This window comes from Fusarium solani, assembly GCF_023522795.1.
Source record: "Fusarium solani strain SB1 chromosome Unknown bctg00000001, whole genome shotgun sequence".
NCBI classification, from domain to species: Eukaryota; Fungi; Ascomycota; class Sordariomycetes; order Hypocreales; family Nectriaceae; genus Fusarium; species Fusarium solani.
Genome location: NW_027072156.1, coordinates 1,236,963 through 1,253,806, shown reverse-complemented (window position 1 = coordinate 1,253,806; position 16,844 = coordinate 1,236,963). Strand labels below are relative to the sequence as shown.

Genomic DNA, 16,844 nt, shown 5'->3' with positions numbered 1-16,844 from the left:
AATGTAGAAACAATAGCTCCCAGCAGCTGCTCTCGTCAATCAGGGCAGAGTTGCACTATCGCGACGAGCTACCCCAAAAGAGACAAGGTGGCCGTGACCAAGGTCTGGACCTTGTCGGGCTGGAAATTACCTGGACGATAGCTCTCGGCACTTTATCAGCGCAGGACCATCAAGGATCTGTGTGTTTCATAACTTGTTCTCTAAGTAAGTGAGGCTAGATAATATCGTGATTGCGAACTGCTAAAGGGGAGAGTCGGCGGTGAAGATCCAGACACACTTGATCAATTGCTACAAAGACCCTGAGAGTTTCCAGAGCATCACGAGCCCTGAGCCAAAAACCTAAAATCCCACATTCACTCATTTCAATTGGAAGATCAATCGCACAATTGAGAAACAGACTTCATGGGGGAACCGAAACGTGACTTTCCAACACCACGAGAAACGGATGTGGTAGCTCAACTCGATCGGAGACGGAGTCGACGCCGATGAAGCTCAATCCTGGCCTGATATTAAAAGCACTGCTGAGCTGGCAGTTTAGCTGTCTCCAAATAATGTATGACGTCTCTCAAAGCTACACCCATGTCGTGCTAGTTGCATCGCCGTTGCTCCTTGGAGTGGAGGACGAGATAAGTCTCAAACAACGATTTCGAGTTCACCAAGCAACCAGAGGGTGAGTCTTGGGTGAGACAAGTCAAATCGTCTTGTTTCAAAACCTGACCCAGGCGTCTGGCAAATCCCAAGACCTTAAACATCCCACGTTATTCCCACCAAACACGAGCCCCGATCGTCGTCAGTCCGTCATCATTATCCACAGCCAGCCAACATGCTTAACTAGGCAACTATTTACAATACAGCGGACATGCCGCTGGAAAATCCCATCTCCCAATGGATGCAGAAGCAAGGTTGGGATGGGCGCTTGCTGTCGCACCTTGACGATCTGCCCCTGGCAAATCGGGATGTGGATGGGAACGTGTCTGCGTGTCTACGTACAGCGCGCGCAAATATAGAAACAAGGAAGCTATTTCTGATATCTGATTGGCGTCGCCGTGACTCCCCCCTTCATCTACAAGATGGAGTCTTGATCCATCAAGAACAGGGAAATATGAAACGGGAGAAGACAAGGTGCTTCGAGAAGACATCTAACCAACGCTCTTCTACTCGGCACATCCCATCGCATGGACATGCCGACCGCCATTCTCGGACCTCAGATAAAAAACACGGAATCTTGTTGGATGGACGTCGGCGCCGGCGCGGGCTATTCCCGCCCGGGATGAGACGGAGGGCGACGTCATGGGCCATGGTGGTCCATACCAGACCAGCTGGCGGCGGGCGACGACTATCAAGATGCGACAGTCTTTTGGTGGACTCTCCGGGATCACTCTAGACCTTCTCCCGCTGGATGCGGGTCGACTATCGAGCTCCACCCGTTGCCCACTGTAGCGCATCGTGTGCCTGTTTCCATCCGGGCTTGATCGTGATCCTCCTGGAGGAGTTGCTCTATGAATGTCTGCCCGAGCAAGGATTAGCTATCAGTGCCAGTCGGCGTATCTTGTCAGTGCCGTGCCAGCTGGTGAGCTGTTCGAGCAGTTGTGTCCCAGTTCCTGATGATCCGTTTCACCTGTTCCTGGCATCTCTTCTCTTCTCTCTCCCTCTATTTATCTCGTACGGACTTGGACTTTGCAAATATCCAATCCATACCTGTCCCCCTCCACGCGGCCACCACCCCTCCATCCTCCTGCCCCAAGCGGCCTCCACCGAAGAAGCCTCCACAATCTCCAACTTTGCTTGAGCTCCCCTGCTACTGTTCCATCCATCCACCACCCATCTCGCGCAGCACCTAACATTAGCAGGCACCGCGGCCCTGCAACCCACCTCTTCCCAGCGGACCCCCCGGGCGAAGCTCCAACGCACTCTCGGCGATTTAGCCTGGTCCCGTCGCCGTGCTGTCGTGTCGTCCGGCCCTCCATCCGCCATCCGTCATCCGTCATCACATATTTTCCATATCGATCCAGGATATCCATCCAGGGGGTGGTCGGGGAGACAGGTTAGGTAGGTTGAGTGAGGGTTATCTTTCCAAGGCAGCGCGAAGAGTGGATTTTGTTTAATAAATCTTTTCTCCTCTCGAGTCCCTTTTTTAATTCCCCTTCCTCCATCTTTTGGGTCTTTCCTTTTTTATTTTTTGATCCCTTTCTTGTCATATCCCATAATTGGCAGGAGCAAGCAACCTCCGACCGTCAACATTCGACGACGGCTTCTATCCCACGCACCCCCCGCGAGACCTCACTCCACTTGCGTCTGTGTCAACCACACACCCCCCCGTTCGTTCATCTAAGCCGGACTACTACCTACAATACGAGCTCCTACTTCCGTCCGCCGTCGACCACCACCACCAGGTCTCGGTAATACAACCTTCATTCCCTCGTTTCCCCGTCTCTTGTCCTCCCTCGATTACTCGACTCGACTTGGTTTCATCATACCGAATCCTCGCCTCCACAGCCATCGAAATCTTGCTTTGCTGAGGATAGGTCCAAGTCGCCGGCGACCATGGCTCCGTCTTTCCTCAGCAGTCTACGCCGCCGCTCGAGGGCCAGTTTCCGCACCGATCGTTCTACGGATACGTCAAGCGATGGCGCTGGGAGCCAGGGAACGTCACCTTCGAGCGGTTCCCTTACGCCGCCCTCTCTCGACCACCAGTCAGATCCCGCTCTGCACCTGCAAGTCAAAGATCAGCAGCAGCAGCAGCAGGTTCAGCGCCGAAAGTCCCAGATCACCCAGAGCCAAAGCATGCAAATTGTCCCACCGCGACCTCCCCTGTCGGCGCACTCGAACCGCGGCAGCGTCTCGGGCATGTCCGGACTCGGTGCGCCTGTCAACGGAAAACAGAACTTGCCAGTGTCGCCGTATGCTCCGAGATTGACCAACATTGCTGAAAACGCATGGGTATGTCTTTGACCGTCTTGCATTCTCGTCCTCGTGTCCAATTGGCTTCTCCGTGCGCTCGGAGGCGCAAGCCATAGCTTCAGGGGTCCAAGTAGACAAGGATGATGCTGCCAAGACCTCCAAGAAGCTTCGCTGCAAGTCATTGTTGACAGCTGCTAACTCGGCACAGGTTTACCAAAAAGTTCTTCTAGTATACGGCACCATTGGCGATCCTGCCCATCATGCGCTCGACGGAACACTCAATGTCTGCCGCCTCGACGACAATTTCCCCGCGATCAGCTGGCCCGTCTGCAGCTCACATTTCAAGGCTCTGGTCTACCTTCAACCAGGCGCAAACAAACTTCGATTCGAGTTCTCAAGCCCTAAGCTCGCAAACAGCAACAGCTCCAACCCGATTCACGCCTCCTACCTGACCGTCCACATGCTCCCGACAACCAATTCTCCGCCATTGCAACTTGCCATCGTGCTCGCCAAGGACTCCCCAGGAACCTTTGACGCTTCGCCCGCGCGCGCTGAGAGGGAAGGCAATGGGTTGGAAACCGCTGTCAAGAAGTTCAGGATGGCGGCCTACCTGTGGCAGGCATTCACGTCGGAACAGATGTGGCGGAATAAGCTTGGGCGACGAGCTTTCCGGTTCGATGAAGAGTGGATGACAGGCACCGCCAACTATCGAGACCGAGAGAATGGTGTTATGCGATCCGAGGCGAGAGTCCATGTTATCCGATGCGACAAGACTGTTGCCGAGCTTCGAGATCTCAACAAGGCCCAGCAGAACGAAAAGGCTACCCAGAAGGACGCGCTGTTTGGAATCGCCTCTGAGGCCGTAAAGAAGCACTTCAACCCGCTCCCCGGCCAAAAGCTCTATGTTTCGGTGCTACTTTTGGACGCACACTGGGACAAGGGCGCAAAGACCGTGACGGGTCATGCCGCCCTTGGAGGCGGAGATGGCGATCTGCAGCTGGCAATTTTCGGGTCTCACTGTCTACAGAGCTATCCCACGAGTTTCGAGGAGGTTGTTCCAGCCTTCACCGACTGCACACCCACTGACACCAACTATGTGGCCAACGACTGCAACGAGGCCGGCAGCTCCTGGGAGGCTGCCAACATTGGAATCGGTGCGCATCTCCATGAGACGGGTCACCTCTTTGGGTGCCCCCACCAAGAGAGTGGTGTCATGTTGCGAGATTACGTTGTTCTCAACCGCACCTTTGTTGCCCGCGAAGCGTACTGTACCAGAACCAAGTCCAAGGGGGGCCTGGCAATGCAGACTGATGAGTGTGGGTGGCACCGCCTCGATTGCCTGCGCTTCCGGGCTCATCCAGCTTTCCGTCTTCCGAACGATGCCCCGATGAACCCCGATGGCAGCGTCCAGGCCTTCCCGGTCGAGAATGGCAACGTCCTTGTCATGGCCGCTACCGGCATCTACTTTGTAGAGATCTTTGCTGAAGGCGACGACGTGTGCCACTCATGGATTGAGTATCCGACCGACCAAGGAGCACCTTCGCGACAGGTGACACTGAGCGAACAGGAGCTTCGTGCTAGAATGCCCGAGAATAAGAGAAAGGGTCGTTTCAGAATCTCGATCAAATCGTACGGAGGCGGATCGTTGGATATTGATGACTTTAAGGCGTTTGCGTCAAAAGAATCATCCGTCAAGCTGTCGAATGGAAAGACTGCATTCCGAAGCAAGAAGCTCGGATCCTCAAAGATGGATGGAAGTCAGCCTGCAGAGGCCATCTTCACCAGTGCTGTGAAGCAGGATCGTATCCTTTCGCGGGTGGTTGTCTACCACGGAATGGCGCTAGATGGGTTGGAGTTTGTCTATGATGATGAGTCGACTCAGGTGTTTGGTAAGAAGGGTGGTAAGAAGGGAGGCGATGTTTTTGAATTCGGTAAGACCCCCTTTTTGCATGTTATAATTCGAAACCACCTAACCGTATCCCTTAGATGTCCGCCGTGGCGAGTACATTAGCGGTTTCGTCGTGCGGTCTGGCTTCTGGATTGACGGCATCCAAATTCTGACAAGCCTGGGCCGGAAGTCGCCCGTGTATGGCAATGCAAATGGCGGAGATTCGTAAGTGCACTGCTACCATTGGCCTTTCAAGACTAACGCATGATGCAGACACACTTTGATACCCCCTCGAGGATACACCATCTGCGGCGTTTCAGGCTCATGTGGCCAGTGGCTTGATGGTTTCTCGGTTCTTATCACACGATGAACGAAGCATCAAACGCTCTCTTTTGTAATTTCGCACACGCAACAACATGGAGAAGAGCCCGAAAGCCGATGGAAAGGCACTAATTGGGCGTTGACTTGAGTAGCATGATGAGGAACTTGGCGACCATGGCCTTTGGGCTTGTCTATGCTTGGGTGCCGAGGCACGTATATTCATCTTCCGGCGACTAAAAACACGCCGCAGGCACTAGGGAGGGCATTGGTCTTGACCCGGAGTTTGGAGTACACATCTTGTCTATTGCCTCTCACGAGGCGGCACACGCTACGGCGGTAGGATATACATAACCAGGTATGGAGGGACGGGCACATATTATACCAGGGAGGTTGTCCTGAATTCATACATGTATGAAATGAATTGTTGAGTTTTCAATCAAAGCAACTCTATTTGTTTATCAATGTTGCTGCTGTGATGATGGTAACATTGAATGCAGATGAAGCTGTTATCTTGATCTCTAACTTGCGGCAGCCACAGTAAGATATTGGTGGACTACAGGAACACATCGACTTTACGGTGAGAGCAAACGTCTGTGCGAGTGTGTGAGCATGAGCTTTACATATGATCAGCTTTCGATATCAAGTGTCGGTAAGAGCCCTTTAAAGGCCAAAGTTCCCCTCAAAAACACCTGTGCCAAGATACGCACGCCCCGATGGAGACGCAAATGTGACGCTGAATTGCCGCCTTTGTCGATGCATGTGACTGTGGCCGATGACTTGCAGCCGGGGATGACCAGCTCCAAAACGTTGAGCCGTCCAAGCTGCGGAATCACGTGAAAAGGGCATTGGGACACTAAGCAGAACTGGGAGTAGCGCCCACATTGATGACGGCATCCCCACCCAAGCAAGGCAAGAAGTTGGCTGTGCCGAGTAGCAAACCCGCAACGGCAACCACGACCAGAAGGCCTCCTCAACGTCAACCATCTCCATCCGTCTCGTATCCCCGTTGGGAAAGCCTCTTTTTTTTTCTCTTCCTTCTCTACCACAGCCTCCCAACGCCACAGAACTTGCCAGACTATTGCATTACGCGGCCGTATCCATACCGACATTACTTTCGATTGCTCTGGAGACCTCTTTGCTTTTTTTGTTTTCCTGTTGACACCGCTGCTTTCAAGACAGAGCTTGACCTCAGTTGCGATTGCATTGCCATACTCGACGCCAAGAGCTCGACATCGCGACAGTTCTCACCCCGAGCCGTCGGTTCTACTCAACTTCTCAAACCCCGCTCCCATCTACAGCTGTGGCCATAGGTCGCCGCAGAATGTCTAGGCGGAGCAACACGATGGCGTCGAACTCGAACGGAAACATCCCTAAGGACATCCAGTCCTCCAACCCAGGTGAGTCTCAGTCTGCCATGGTCTCGTGAGCAGGCAAAGGAGTGATTAGTGAGCTTCGCGAAGCTGACAATGCCTTGATGTATAGCAATGGACAAGCAAAAGATGCTTCTGTCTGCCGATGTTGGACACTTTTCCCTCGTGCGCGCCATGCACCTTGCCGACTTGATCACCCTCCTGAACGGTATGCGCTCCCTCGATGCTACACGGCACAATTGATCTTTCCAAATGGCCTGGGCGGGAAAGTAGACGGCTAACTGAGCGATTTATAGGTGGCTGCGGTGTCATGTCCATCTTCACGTCGCTACGATACTGCCTCGGTGATCCCAACGTACACGACAACATCTGGCTTGCGCTCGTCTTCCTCCCGTTCGGCCTGTTCTTCGACTTTCTCGATGGAAAGGTGGCTCGTTGGAGGAAGAAGAGCAGCTTGATGGGCCAGGAGCTGGACTCTCTCGCTGACTTGGTATGTCTGCCTCCTTGTGTGACTCGTGACGTCAAAGGTCTGACGCGACGCTCTTGGTTAGATCTCTTTCGGTGTCGCCCCGGCTATGGTGGCCTTTACTCTTGGCTTCCGCACCGTTGCCGACACGGTCGGCCTCACCTTTTTTGTTCTGTGCGGTCTCACCCGTCTCGCTCGCTTCAACGTGACCGTGGCTGTCCTGCCCAAGGACGCCTCGGGCAAGAGCCAATACTTTGAGGGAACCCCGATCCCTACCTCGCTCGGCATGGATGCTATCATGGCGTACTGGCTCTCGCAGGGCTGGATCCATGACAACCTGCCATTCGGCACCTGGTTCCAGGGCTCTGCTCTTGAGTTCCATCCCGCCGTCATCCTGTTCATGATCCATGGCTGCCTCATGACCAGCAAGACGATCCGCATACCCAAGCCCTAAAGGATGGTCAAAGAGACCGTTCAACACGGGATAACAGCGATGACATCATTACGAGATAGGAATAAGCGGGAAAGGTGGGAATCGGTGGAGCAACGGGGTGAACATTTTCATTTCTGGCTTTGGGAACCCTATCATGACGATGGTTCATGATTGGGGGAAACAGAGGCAAATCGGATACGGAAAGGATAAAAACAGAAAAGCGGAGGAAACACGGGGGAAGAAACATGATATCTCATGAGACTGAGCGATATACTTGGACAGGGCATGACTAACGCTTCTCATTGAACAAAGGTAGTTAAAGATACCCATACATTCCTTGATCTGTGGCAAGCGTCCTGTTCAATGCGACATGTGGCTTTTATTGTTCTGTTTGTGCCAAGATTGCGAGATTACAGCTCTGCTGTAGAAACAGGGATATATGTATGTCAGCAAGCTGAAGAGCTGCCGGCGTTGCCAAGCAGACTTGATGATGACAGCCTCATGCAGGTGAGTCGTCTGGACCTTGAGAAGAATAATATTGCTGTTCTGGGCCATCTGACAGGAGGCCTTGCTCCGAGTTGCCGGTACCTGGAGATGGTTCAAGATGAGAGATGATGAGAGCCTGAGATCTACGTCTTACGATACCTTCGTGGCATAGCACAGAGTTTGTTGTTTCCTATTTTGCGAGTCTCACCCGGGGAGCTGAGAGAATTAAATATGAGAGCCTGATTGGTTTCCAATGTGCAACAAGCCAACAACATCTCTGGCGTGAAGCCTATGTCTGAAACACGCGGCATGAGGCGCAGAGACTATTCGTCGGATCGGTCTTGAATGTGCGCCAGAGCTTGGAGCTAGGGATTTTTCACTCCTCCCTTCCGTAATGGTCCTTCCGCAGACCGGGTCATGGGTAAGGACTGATAGAGGATGAGGCTGTGTTGGAGATGGGATGGTGTGCGAGGGTTGGCGTGCGGCTGTGTGAAGGCGGATGTGGGGTTGACAGACTGGGGGGCCCTTGAGGAGCGATGCTTACGCTTATTATGAGCGGGAAATGAGGTAGTAATCGTAAATGTCGGCCAATGACGCCTTTATTGGGAGAATATCTGCGTAGAGGTGGTGATGCTGTGAATTGTTGTTTTTCGAGGGTGAGGGAGGAAGTGTCGTCGGACCTTCCTTCCCGTTTGTGGCGGTAGGCGATCTCAACGACTGTTGGTCGCAACCGCCCGCGCCTTCTTGTCCTCCTCCACCATCACCACCACCTTTTCACTCATCACCAACAAGCCATTGAGCGACGAGCCAACCAGATGCGAGAATTGTGCAGCGGTAGTACCCTCACAACCGCCGGGAGCAGCTGCAGCGCGAGCATGAGCGCGCACATTGATGGCGCATCTTTGCAGCAGGAAGCAAGCAGCAGCAATTCTCTTGGGGCCGGCCCCTCCCGTCGTTGCTTGTACACTCGAGATTCGATGCGCCTCAGGGCTAAGCAAGCCTAGATCCTGGCAGAGAAGAGTCCTACGAGCGGGGAGAGATGGAGAAAAAGAGAATGACCAACAAGAGAAGTGGAGAGAGTCATGATCCTCTCGCTCAACAAACCCCGGCATTTGGGGTCTGAGTGAACTATTTCTGGCTCGCTCACAATGAGAGTCCCCATCCTTCATCTCGGTTCATCGCAACTAGGCCCTGGGCCTAGCAAGCGGAGTGAGGAGCCAAGAGTCAGCCCTGGCGGCTCAGACGCGGCGGCGCCTCAGTCCCGAATGGGTGGATGGTCTGGTCTGGGCATTTGATCGTTTCCGCCTTGCAAGCGCAGGATTCTTAATACCCATGGCGTCCGCCGCAGTCCTTGCTTGTCTTTGACGAGTCGATTTCATCTTCTAGAACCTTTTTCACGCTCGCTCTGTGGACTCTGATTCAGTCATGATGCTTCTGCTGCGGCTTCCCTTCTCTTGTTAATGCACCCTCATTGATCCTCTTCAGCTCGCCCAACCAAAAGCTCACAGACCTGAGGCTATGAATGTCGATCGGTGCTGACGCTCGTCCTTTGTTGCTGACTGCTGCTCCCCCCTCATTCACCCTCCCTCACGATGGAGCCTCTCAGGAGTCTGGAGAGGCAGGACTCGGAGAAGTCAGAGGCTCGCCGCGAGCACCTCCGCGTCAATGCCGCTGTTCAGAATGTCACTGACACAATGATCGCCGTGACCGAGTCCTTTCGTCACCACTACCAACAGCAGTATGGTGGCTACGCTCCCCCGGCGCCGGCGCCGACTTACACACACTCTCGAAGCTCGTCCAACACCAGCGAATCAACCGAGCGCCTGCTAGACGTAGATCCCATGAGGCACATGAGCGTGTCTGACATGTCCCCGTCTTCGATATCTCCCTATCAAACCAGCCCTGTGCCCAACGTGCTTGTCCCAGGACGTTCACCAGACGCCGAGTCGGATTCTCTCCTCGAGACAGACATGTACACGGAGATGACTGAAACCACAGGGCCAGCTCCCGAAGACTTGATTCGCCTTGCAACACCGAATCTACCTGCTCGACTGGATACACCTCACACGCCTCCTCCTCGCTTCAGTATCCCAGTTAACCTTTCAGAACGTCAACCTCACGTCTCACCACCTCAGCTTGCAACGGACTTTTCAGTCAACCATGGAGGACTTGTCAACGCTGCTAGACGCTTTGAGGCGTTCAGATCGACTACTCAGCACCATCAGTACATGGCTCTTAGACCCGATGTCGGTACCGAAACGCAACCTCTCGGCACAACCACCCTCATTCGCGCCGGCACCGATGTCGAATCCCCAGTATCCAAAGGCGGCGTACGGAGGAAACCCTTGACTCGAGGTGCCAAGCCGATCGAGTTCAACTACGCCACCAACGAAACCCTCTTTGTTGCCGTCATCTGCATGGCCCAGGTGCTGGCGTTTGCTGGCCTTGCTCAGACCTTGGTGCCTGCTCGAAGAATTAGCGAGTCCTTCTCAGAGTCGGAGCGTACTACAGGACACCTCGCGTGGTACTCGGCAGCATATGCCCTTGGCTTTGGGGCAACGACTCTTCTCGGTAATCGACTTGGAAGTGTTTGTGGCCAGAGGCAGACATTTATCTTGGGTTATCTCTGGTTTGCCCTGTGGAGTCTCCTTGCAGGACTGAGTGTATACGTTCAAAGGAACGGCAATTCGAGTACCGTTTACTTTTGCGTCTGCCGTGGTATGCAAGGAATTGGTCCAGCGTTGATCACCCCCAACGGTCAGGCCATGCTCCAGCGTGCTTATCCACCTGGTCCTCGAAAGACGCTCGCCATGGGCTTGTTCGACGCTGCTGTACCCTTGGGTTTGGTCCTTGGTTCAGTCATGACAGGACTCTTTGCCGGGTTTGGCTCTTGGTCCTGGGCATTTTACTCACTGGCAGCGGTGTGTCTAGCACTGGGAGTTTCCAGCGCTCTCCTTATTCCGTCCAAGAGGGTTTTGGTTCACGACTTTGAGGGCAACCTTTGGAAACGACTCGACATTCTAGGTCTGGTGTTTGGCGTTGCTGCTCTGGTTCTTTTCTGCGTCGGCTGGAACCAGGCGCCTATTGTAACATTTGAAAGCCCGGAGCCATATATCCTCATCTTTGCTGGCCTCATCCTCATCCCGCTATTCACCTTTTTCGAAACGCAAGCGAGTCACCCTCTGGTTCCCGTCAAATCGATGCACATACCGTCATGCTTCACTCTTGGCTTTGTGGCGGCGAGCTGGGCAGCCTTTGGAGTTTGGATTTGGTATTTCACCCAGTTCATGGAAGTCTTGGGTGACTGGAAACCTCTGCTTGTGGGAGCGGGGCTGGTTCCTGTGCTTGTTGTCGGTGTCGTCGTTGGATTCATGTGTTGCCCCTTTGTGAACCACGACTTGACGGCTCACCTGGCCATGGCGGTGGCGGCAGTTTTCACGCTGATTGGCTCTGCCCTGATGGCTACGGCTTCAGAAAAGCAGTCTTACTGGGTTAATCCTTTCATAAGCACCATCTTTATGGGCGCGGGGATTGTCTTGGTGCTCCCGGCCTCTGTTACTGGCCTGACTCGAAGCGTTCCCCAAGGACAGCCCGGACTCGCAAGTAGTCTCAGCACGACGTGGGCAGCATTCAGCTTTGCTGTGAGTTTGGGCATGGCGGGTGCTGTAGAGATGGGGAACAGCAATCGAGGTACTTATCCTCGAGAAGGGTACCGAGACGCCCAGTATTTTGGTTTGGGGATGAGCGGGTTGAGCCTTGTATTGGCCTTGGGCCTTCTCTGTGCTGCTTGTTTAAGGCGTTGAATGGATAATTGATTGGTATGTCAAGGTGCTTGGGAGGAATTGTTGTTAGTTTTTATACCCCGGCGAGCGTCGATAGTTGTAGTCGTCATACACAGCACAATCATGCAAAGACACGAGACAAGAAACGAGTGAGCGTAAAGGTTGCCCGTCTTTGTTTTCTCTCTCCTCTTCCTTCTTGAATCCTCTGCGTCTGTACAGAATCCCAATGCCGCGCGATGGGCGCACATTTGTAGGATCGGATATAAGAGCCAGCGGGGGAAAAACCAGAACCAAGCAAGAACGACAACAACAAATTGGAAATAAGACCGTATAACGCCAGAAGAATACACTTGTTTCCCTTCTTTCTTCCACCCCTTTCCATTTCTTTCCAACAACACCTTCGTGGGTCGCGTTTTTGTGTCGGGGCTCGAAACTCTCAAGGAGGTTGGTGACGTATGAGTGTCGTTTATCGGCCGCCTCGGCTGAAACCACCACGTCCTCGACCACCGCCGAAACCGCTACCACCGCCGAAGCCGCTACCACCCCGGGAGAAACCACCGCTGCCACCACGACCACCTCCTCGGCCGCCGAAGCCACCTCGGGAACCACCCCGAGGACCGCCACGGCCACCGCCAAAGCCACCACGGCCACCTCCGCGAGCACCGAAACCACCGCGACCGCCACCACGGGGACCGCCGCGACCACCGCCGGCGCGCTTGACCTTGGGAGCACCGGGCGGGGGCTTGGGCTTAGGGAGGAACTTGTCGAGGGGCAGGAGCTTCTCGGAGCCGATGTAGAACTTGTCGCCCTCCTTGAACGAGGTGGCCTGGATGCCCTCGGTGGGCTTGATGGTGAAGAAGACCTGGTTGATGGGGCCGAGGACCTCGTCGACCTTGCCGACGGCCGTCTTGTTCTCGAGGAAGATTTGCGCGTTGAAGTGAGGCACCTTGGGGTTGATGGACTCGCAGACCATTTCGCCTTCGCACGCGTGCATGAACTTGCCCATCTCTGAGGACATGCATTAGTATTCAGCATTCAGAAGGAGGAGGGAGGTTACACACCGAGGATCTGAGCAGGAGGACCCATGTCTCGCTGCTGGAAACCTCCACGGCCTGAAAACATTACACGTTAGCAACTTGTCATCCCGACCTCAACTTCAACCCATGGACTCCAATTCATTCTCACAGCGTTTCCCCCTCTTGTCACTTCCCTCCCAAGTACCCTCAAACCACATAACACCTCAGAAAAAGGAACAAGGGGACATACCGCCTCCGCGACCGCCAAAGCCGCTACCGCCCCGACCTCGCGAACCGCCTCGGAAAGACATGATGGCGCGTTGGTTTTTTGTTTACTGGGTTTAAAATCCGGGTCGCCAATTGAAGCTGTTTGATTCGCGCGCGACTCGATCGCCCTCGCTCGCTTGGTGTTGCTGGAAAACCTCGTAGGAAGTGGTTCGCGATGGGATCGTTTGCTTCCAACTTTTTTTCCTGTGTGAAATTTTCAGAAAGGAAACGCCTTGTTCCCACCGAAGGTCTGGCGGGAAGCTAGCTTGGAGCACGCCGATTGGCGGGAGGGTGCTTCTTCGGATCATCAGTTATGCCGGGTGGCTGGTGAGATGAGGTACGTACCTACAATACCAGCCTCAACTTGATGCTCAAGGTCACTTTCATCACTCACAACTTCATGATAATGTAGCCATTTTCACCAATTCATTTCAAACTACGAAACTCGCTGACAGATCCGAATCAAATACTCAAAATTCATTGCCTAACGAGGGATATACAAAACACACGTCTCGTAGTGAACGCCTCCTGTCCCTCAACGAGACTACTCGCTCCATCCATGACCATTGTTTTGAGACTGCATCCCTTCCTTGCCATATACACACTCCGACCAAAAGGAAATCGAGTAACCAAATGCCCACACGAAAGAAAACCCCAGTAGCACCAGTCCACCTCACGCAAAAGTGCTCTTAGGATAACCACCAGGAATGTGCAGGTTGGAAATTGTGTTGTGGCTCTCGGTGCGGTTGTTGCCAGAAGGTCGCACAGGAGGAATATCATCCTCGTCGTCTGTTCGAAGAAGCACCGAGTCGGGCTCCGTAAACACCGATTCCGGCTTGTTAGTAGAAGGCTGAGACTCGCCAGCAGCGCCGCCATCCAGTCTGGGGAATCCTTCTCCAACTGTCATCAGGTGGTAGTTGGTTGCTTTGGCACCACCGTTGGTCTGATCATCCCAGCCTGGCTGCTGGTTGGAAGACGCCTCCCGCTCATATGACGTAGAGTCGTTATAGGATGTCTGGTTGTAAGTTGAGGTCTGAGGACCAAGGACGTATCCGTTGTTATCTTGCTCCCGTGGCTCTTCATGAGTGTTGCCCTGCAAGTCGTACGGAGGCTTCTTGTTGTCGCGGTCCTCCTTACCCTGAGGAATCACGATGGGAACAAAACGGGTATCGTCTCGGTTCTCCTCGACGTATTCCGACAGCCCCACGGGATACCGTGGATAAGGCGGCTGGGGCTTCGGCTGATGAATCGTAGTCGGTTCAACCGGGGCCTGCTGGACGGGCTCGCTCGTGTAAGGGTTGACACCATCATAGTGCGCCTTTTGGCTGGCAATGGCAGCATTTGAGGGCATCTCGTCCAGAGGCGTCTGGTGCACAGCTCCATAGCCCAGACCATTCTCCCGGTTCTGTTCAGAGTTTCCAGCTGCCGATCCAACCAAGGCCCCCGTCACAATCGGCGGCAAGGAGTCCTTGTGGTTGTCCTGGAACCCGGAGCTTACACTAGAAGGCGAATGAGAGGCCTGTAAGCCACGTTGCGCATTGACTTGGATATCAGATGGGAACCGCCCACCTGCTTGAGATCGCCGGGGGGTCGTATCGTGTTGCCTCGGTCCCGGGTTGGTAAAGGATTCGGTGTCGGCCGTGAAGGGCTCCTCGTCTTCCTCGTCGACCAGTCCATCGCTACTAACTGACCGTCGGGATGACCGGCTAAGGCTCCTAGAATGGCTGCGCACAAACTGGCTGCGCTCCTCGGGCGTCTTCTCCGTGAGTACCTTGATATCCTCGTACCAGGCCATCATGGTATCGTGGCTCTCGGCGCGGAAGACCCAGGTGTGTCCACGGTGCATGCCGCCCGTCTGGCGGCCCTTGAGAATAAACTTGTTCGAAGAGCCCTCGCCGTTCGAGTGAGATCCTAGTTTCTGTTCTGGAAGGTATAGAGACATGACGGGGGCTTGCGCCTTATCCGCCGATTTGAACTCGTGGAGGTGAGTCGCAGAAAGTACATACCTGGCATATATTAGCAGAGCCCTCATTCGCAACATAATAGACTTACCAGCCGGCTGTATAGCTCTTGAGATATTTGCTCTTTCGCTCCAGCAATCCGGCCCGGATCTCCTGCGCCGCCTCGTGGTCCTGTCCGGGATAGTGAATCTGGTCCGCTGTCCTGAGGGGGATTGTCGGGTCGACGAATTTCTCGTCGTGGGTAACAAAGTGCATCCATTCGTGGTCCTTGGGCATGGAAATTGGGCCGTCTCGAAGCTCGCCAATGACGTTATACGAGTTGTCGGCCTCACGCTTGAGGATGCCAGCGTAGGCATTATATGCCTTCTGGATCTCTCCAACAACAATTGACTCTAGCTCTCGGCCCGAGTTCTCCAGGTTGAGATATGCCTGGTGCAGGTAATTCTCCTCGTCAATCTGCCGTTCCACCTGACGGTCGACAGCCAGGCGGAGCAAGTATGGGTCTTGTTTGCCGGTCGTCAACGACTCATCAAGCTCATTCCGCCCCAAGACGTCACCAAGAGTCTTGACTGCCTTGCGAGTGTGGTCCATCTCTTTCTCAACCGAATTCTTGAAGTCACCCGAGAGGTTCTTAATTTCCTTGATCTTTTGCTGAAGGTCGCTTCGCAATCCAGTCAGGGCGAGAATCACGTCATCTTCAATCTCCTTGGCCTTGTTGGCTTCGAGAACAGCGTTCTTGTTGTAGACTCGCAGAGATTGGAGCGCATCATCAATACCGGCCGATTGAAGGAAGCCGGGTGGTGCAGAGATGTTGTTGGAAACATTGGCCAGCTTGATGAGAGATTTGGAGCGGTGCTCATAATGTGTCTGAATCTCACGGAAGTATGCGATGAGGTCCTTGAGCACCTTTCGCCAGTTCTGAAACCGGTTTGCGAGCGCATCGGTCGGGTTGCCAGATGTGGGAACCGGGCAGTGGAAAGCACTGTGTGCCTCGTCGGGATCCGAGGTAGATTGCAAGGCGAGACTCTTGACGCTGCCAGCCCTCATGCTACGGCGGCTGCTGCTGCGCTTGAGGCTCCCATTGCGGCGCAGCGAGTTCTTCTTCTTGAGGGTGTTGGAGCGCACAGGGAGCGCTTGGTCGTCGCCAGCATTGAAGCTGTGCACCGAGTTGGCGCGCTGCATGCTTGCGCCGTTGTGAGGATAATCAAGAAGGACAGAAGGTCCACGCTGTGCGGCTCCCCATTCCTCGGTGAAGCGACCCTGTTGTTGCGACAGCTGCTGCGGCGCGTGTGTAGAATTCGAGAGGTGGTAGTCGTCGTCGTATTGTGGATGAGGTTGCGTGTTTGCGTTGGCGGCCGTGTTGAGGGCGGTTGCGCGCTGGTATGAGGCCGAGGAGGATTCAGGAGAAGAATCTTGACCGTAAGAGTATGAATAGTAAGGACTCTGGGCAGAGGCCGGATGATGTGGAAGAGATGAAGGTTGACCTTGGGATTGGGAGTGTGGTAGATCCATGGCGGAGGTGGCGCTGTTATCCCTCCTGCTCCCAAGTAGCTAGCAGGACAGGACTAGTGATGGTGTAGAAAAAGGACGGACGGGATGGACCACGAGGAGACCGAGATGGAAGGGCGAGGAACCTAGACAGTCAGTAGATGCGCGGTGTGGAGGGGAGTACTTTGCACTGCAGCGGAGCATGCAGCTTGGCTGGGCTGGTTGCTGGGCGAAGAGGACGGGATGGACGCAACCAAAATCAGGGTGTAAACTTGCAGGTTACGTTACGGGCGGCGGGATGATGGTGTTGACGCAATGGGCGCACAATGGCCGCTGACGGCGCACACCTCGACAGCCAGCGAGCTAGCACCAGAAGGGACGTCGCTCGAGTCCAGAAGTGAGACTAGTGGCTCCCGGAAGCCCACCTCACCGTCGTCTGTTCCAGTGTGGAGGGGGGCCTGAGAC

At 54.3% G+C, this 16,844-nt stretch overlaps 5 protein-coding genes across 5 annotated transcripts; 3 read left to right on the top strand and 2 right to left on the bottom strand.

Annotated features, from left to right (window-relative positions):
* Positions 1-2,544: 2,544 nt before the first annotated feature.
* Positions 2,545-5,159, top strand: MRS44_002494 (uncharacterized protein; the record flags this gene model as incomplete). The annotated part of the gene is made up of 4 exons (XM_046278242.1): positions 2,545-2,940; positions 3,110-4,832; positions 4,888-5,014; positions 5,063-5,159. 4 exons carry the CDS (start codon positions 2,545-2,547, stop codon positions 5,157-5,159), a joined length of 2,343 nt encoding a protein of 780 aa, XP_046136601.1.
* Positions 5,160-6,452: 1,293 nt separating this feature from the next.
* On the top strand, positions 6,453-7,400 carry MRS44_002493 (uncharacterized protein; the record flags this gene model as incomplete). Its single annotated transcript, XM_046280741.1, has 4 exons — positions 6,453-6,507; positions 6,593-6,688; positions 6,777-6,970; positions 7,032-7,400. The coding sequence occupies 4 exons, from the start codon at positions 6,453-6,455 to the stop codon at positions 7,398-7,400; spliced, it is 714 nt and encodes a 237-aa protein (XP_046136600.1).
* Positions 7,401-9,457: 2,057 nt separating this feature from the next.
* MRS44_002492 (uncharacterized protein) lies at positions 9,458-11,668 on the top strand (the record flags this gene model as incomplete). The annotated part of the gene is made up of 1 exon (XM_046268065.2): positions 9,458-11,668. The coding sequence occupies one exon, from the start codon at positions 9,458-9,460 to the stop codon at positions 11,666-11,668; it is 2,211 nt and encodes a 736-aa protein (XP_046136599.1).
* Positions 11,669-12,113: 445 nt separating this feature from the next.
* On the bottom strand, positions 12,114-12,974 carry MRS44_002491 (uncharacterized protein; the record flags this gene model as incomplete). Its single annotated transcript, XM_046268064.2, has 3 exons — positions 12,114-12,655; positions 12,709-12,759; positions 12,914-12,974. 3 exons carry the CDS (start codon positions 12,972-12,974, stop codon positions 12,114-12,116), a joined length of 654 nt encoding a protein of 217 aa, XP_046136598.1.
* A 629-nt stretch (positions 12,975-13,603) lies between these two features.
* Positions 13,604-16,403, bottom strand: MRS44_002490 (uncharacterized protein; the record flags this gene model as incomplete). Its single annotated transcript, XM_046268061.2, has 2 exons — positions 13,604-14,936; positions 14,983-16,403. The coding sequence occupies 2 exons, from the start codon at positions 16,401-16,403 to the stop codon at positions 13,604-13,606; spliced, it is 2,754 nt and encodes a 917-aa protein (XP_046136597.1).
* Positions 16,404-16,844: the final 441 nt, after the last annotated feature.